The sequence below is a fragment of the Aulonocara stuartgranti genome (genome assembly GCF_965226115.1).
Source record: "Aulonocara stuartgranti genome assembly, chromosome: 14".
Classification (NCBI taxonomy): Eukaryota; Metazoa; Chordata; class Actinopteri; order Cichliformes; family Cichlidae; genus Aulonocara; species Aulonocara stuartgranti.
In genome coordinates, this window is record NC_138950.1 from 14,870,525 (window position 1) to 14,873,310 (window position 2,786).

At 45.4% G+C, this 2,786-nt stretch overlaps 1 protein-coding gene across 1 annotated transcript; it reads right to left on the reverse strand.

Moving 5' to 3' along the window:
• Positions 1-480: 480 nt before the first annotated feature.
• LOC309686992 (extracellular calcium-sensing receptor-like) lies at positions 481-2,148 on the reverse strand (the record flags this gene model as incomplete). The annotated part of the gene is made up of 4 exons (XM_082501662.1): positions 481-1,235; positions 1,457-1,580; positions 1,679-1,900; positions 2,038-2,148. 4 exons carry the CDS (start codon positions 2,146-2,148, stop codon positions 481-483), a joined length of 1,212 nt encoding a protein of 403 aa, XP_082357788.1.
• Between the last annotated feature and the right edge of the window lie 638 nt (positions 2,149-2,786).

A 2,786-nucleotide genomic window follows, 5' to 3' on the forward strand; every position in this document is an offset into this window, starting at 1 on the left:
ACTTTTTGATGTCCTCAATTTCATCGGCGTTCGGTGTTCTCTTAGGCCCCATTGCTTGTTGTCTTGCTCGCTCCGTTCACCGTCTTGTCACTGTTGATTTACTTGGTGGTGCCTTGCTAGAGGATCCTGGGCCCAGTGGCTGCTGGAGGATCCTGGGCCTGGTGGAGCAGTAGGATCCTGGGCCTAGTGGCTGCTGGAAGAGCCTGGGCCTGGTGGAGCAGGAGGATCCTGGGCCTGGTGGCTGCTGGAAGAGCCTGGGCCTGGTGGAGCAGTAGGATCCTGGGCCTAGTGGCTGCTGGAAGAGCCTGGGCCTGGTGGCTGCTGGAAGAGCCTGGGCCTGGTGGCTGCTGGAGGATCCTGGGCCCAGTGGCTGCTGGAGGATCTTGGGCCTGGTGGAGCAGTAGGATCCTGGGCCTAGTGGCTGCTGGAGGATCCTGGGCCTGGTGGCTGCTGGAGGATCCTGGGCTGCAGATGTTTAACTCAGCTTCCTGTGTTCCCCGACAGCTGCTTGGCATGATTCTGTCCAAAGCTGGAGGCCAGAATGGCAAAAATCTCCACAACTACAGTGAATTTCACAGGAGAACTGACATATGCTGGGATAAAGGTGATCCACACTGCACAGAATATCAACATGCTGAAGGTGATAAGCTTGGCTTCATTAAAATTGTCAGGTAATTTGCGGGCTAAGACAGCTAAAACAAAACAAAAGGCAGCAAGTAGGCCTATGTAGCCGAGAACAGCCCAGAAGCCAACAGGGGAGCCTAATGCACATTCCAGGATGATCTTCTCCTTGTATGTGGTTAGATTTTTAATTGGGAATGGAGGGCTAAGTACCAACCATACAGTACATATTAAAACTTGAATAAAGGTGAAAGACACAACGGTCATTCTTTGTTGTGGAGGACCAAACCATTTCATGACATTGCTACCTGGAAGTGTCGCTTTAAAAGCCATTAAAACCACTATAGTTTTCCCAAGTACACAGGAGATACAGAGTACAAAGGTGATCCCAAATGCAGTGTGATGCAGCATGCAGGACCACTCTGATGGTGCTCCAATGAAAGTTAATGAACATAAGAAACACAGAGTCAGTGAGATGAGCAGCAGGAAGCTCAGCTCAGAGTTGTTGGCTCGGACAATTGGAGATGTCCTGTGATGAAAGAATACAGCCCCAGTCATAATGGCCAGACAAGCACCCAGAACTGAGAGTGTAGCCAGGATAATTCCTAGGAGGTCTTGAAATGAAAGAAATTCTACAGGCTTAGGGATACAAGTGTCTCTCTTTCTATTAGGCAAGAATTCCTTGTGACATGGTAAACAATCAGCCGAATCTGATTGAAATAAATACATAAATTAAAAACAAGAATTATAAGAATTGTAATATTTTAATCATTCATATTATTGTAGATATCCACCCTATCACATTTTACATGCATGGGCAAAAATTTTATTTTACCTGTAATATTATTTATCTCTCCCTCAGGACACGGTATACAGTCATAGCAGCAGATGGGTTTTCCTTTCTGCAGCACTTTACGAGTTCCTGGAGAACAACTGCCACTGCACACTGACACTGGCACCTGTCAAGACATAGAGGCTACATAATAACTGCAAATTTTTGCTATCATTATGTTAACCAAAGTCTTATTTGCCAAACTCTTGTCCTTTTACTCGTTACTTTTGTGCTACCCTCCATCCAGTTTATGCTTCTGTTAATCTGGAACTCCTGGCCTGCTGGCAGTGATGCATCATACAACCCTACAGTTACTATCTCAGTTATGCCAGTCTCACTTTTCCGCCAGTTAACCAACTCATAAATAGCCACAGGATCCCCATTAGCGTTAAATGACACATCATATCTGTTTCGGGAAAAATTTACTTTCTTCATCTGAGTCAAAACCTGTGAAATTGTAAAAACACAAAAAGGGAGGGGAAAGAAAGAAAGAACAACAGCAAAAATTAATTCACATTTGAGTTCATTCAATGTACATTAGAGATAACAAAAAACATTAAACGGACTTGTTCATTTCAACTGACCTGTTTAGACTCTAACTTGGTTAGTTTTCTACACTGAGCTGTGACATTTTTTCCATGGCACACTGCATTATGGATGGCATGTGCTATTGCATACACAGCCTTGTACACCATGTTAGTAATTCTGAGCTGAGATGTGTCAGTGTATTGGCTTTGGAGATTCTTTATATCTTCAGTTCCATTACACATATTCATGTCTCCAACAGCACCTAAAACATGAACAGATGTTTATACTATTAAAAGTCAAAACAAATTTCAGACCTCTCTTATTTGATGCATTTAACCAATCAAGTTAGCATTTATCACTGACAGTAAATCAGAACAGTCCCAATGGTGAAATTCGATCTATCTACCCTACCCTCAATTTTAAATGGATTTAGAAACTAAGGGCTTTCGGGAAGAGCCGTGCTGCTCTCTGAGAGGAAGCTAGTACCATGCTCTCCTGAGTTTTAAATGCACTTTAGAACAGCACACAGCAACACTACATATGAGCGGGCGTAGGGAGGTTTGAGGTCTTCACTCACCCCGGTTCTGTTAGCTGTCAGGGCTGGGGGGCTGGGAGGAGGTGCTAGCCGTCAGACTGGGGTCTGGGATGCGGGGCCTCCCTGCTACTGCAGATAAGGAGGTGGTCCGCTTGCCTCCACCCCAGAGAGAAGGGTTACATCTCCTGGGTCTAGGTGCCCCTCTGAGGGCGGGGGTACCTGGACCTGGGATATAGAGTATGTTTGGGGAGTGTGACTGTCTGTGCAGTG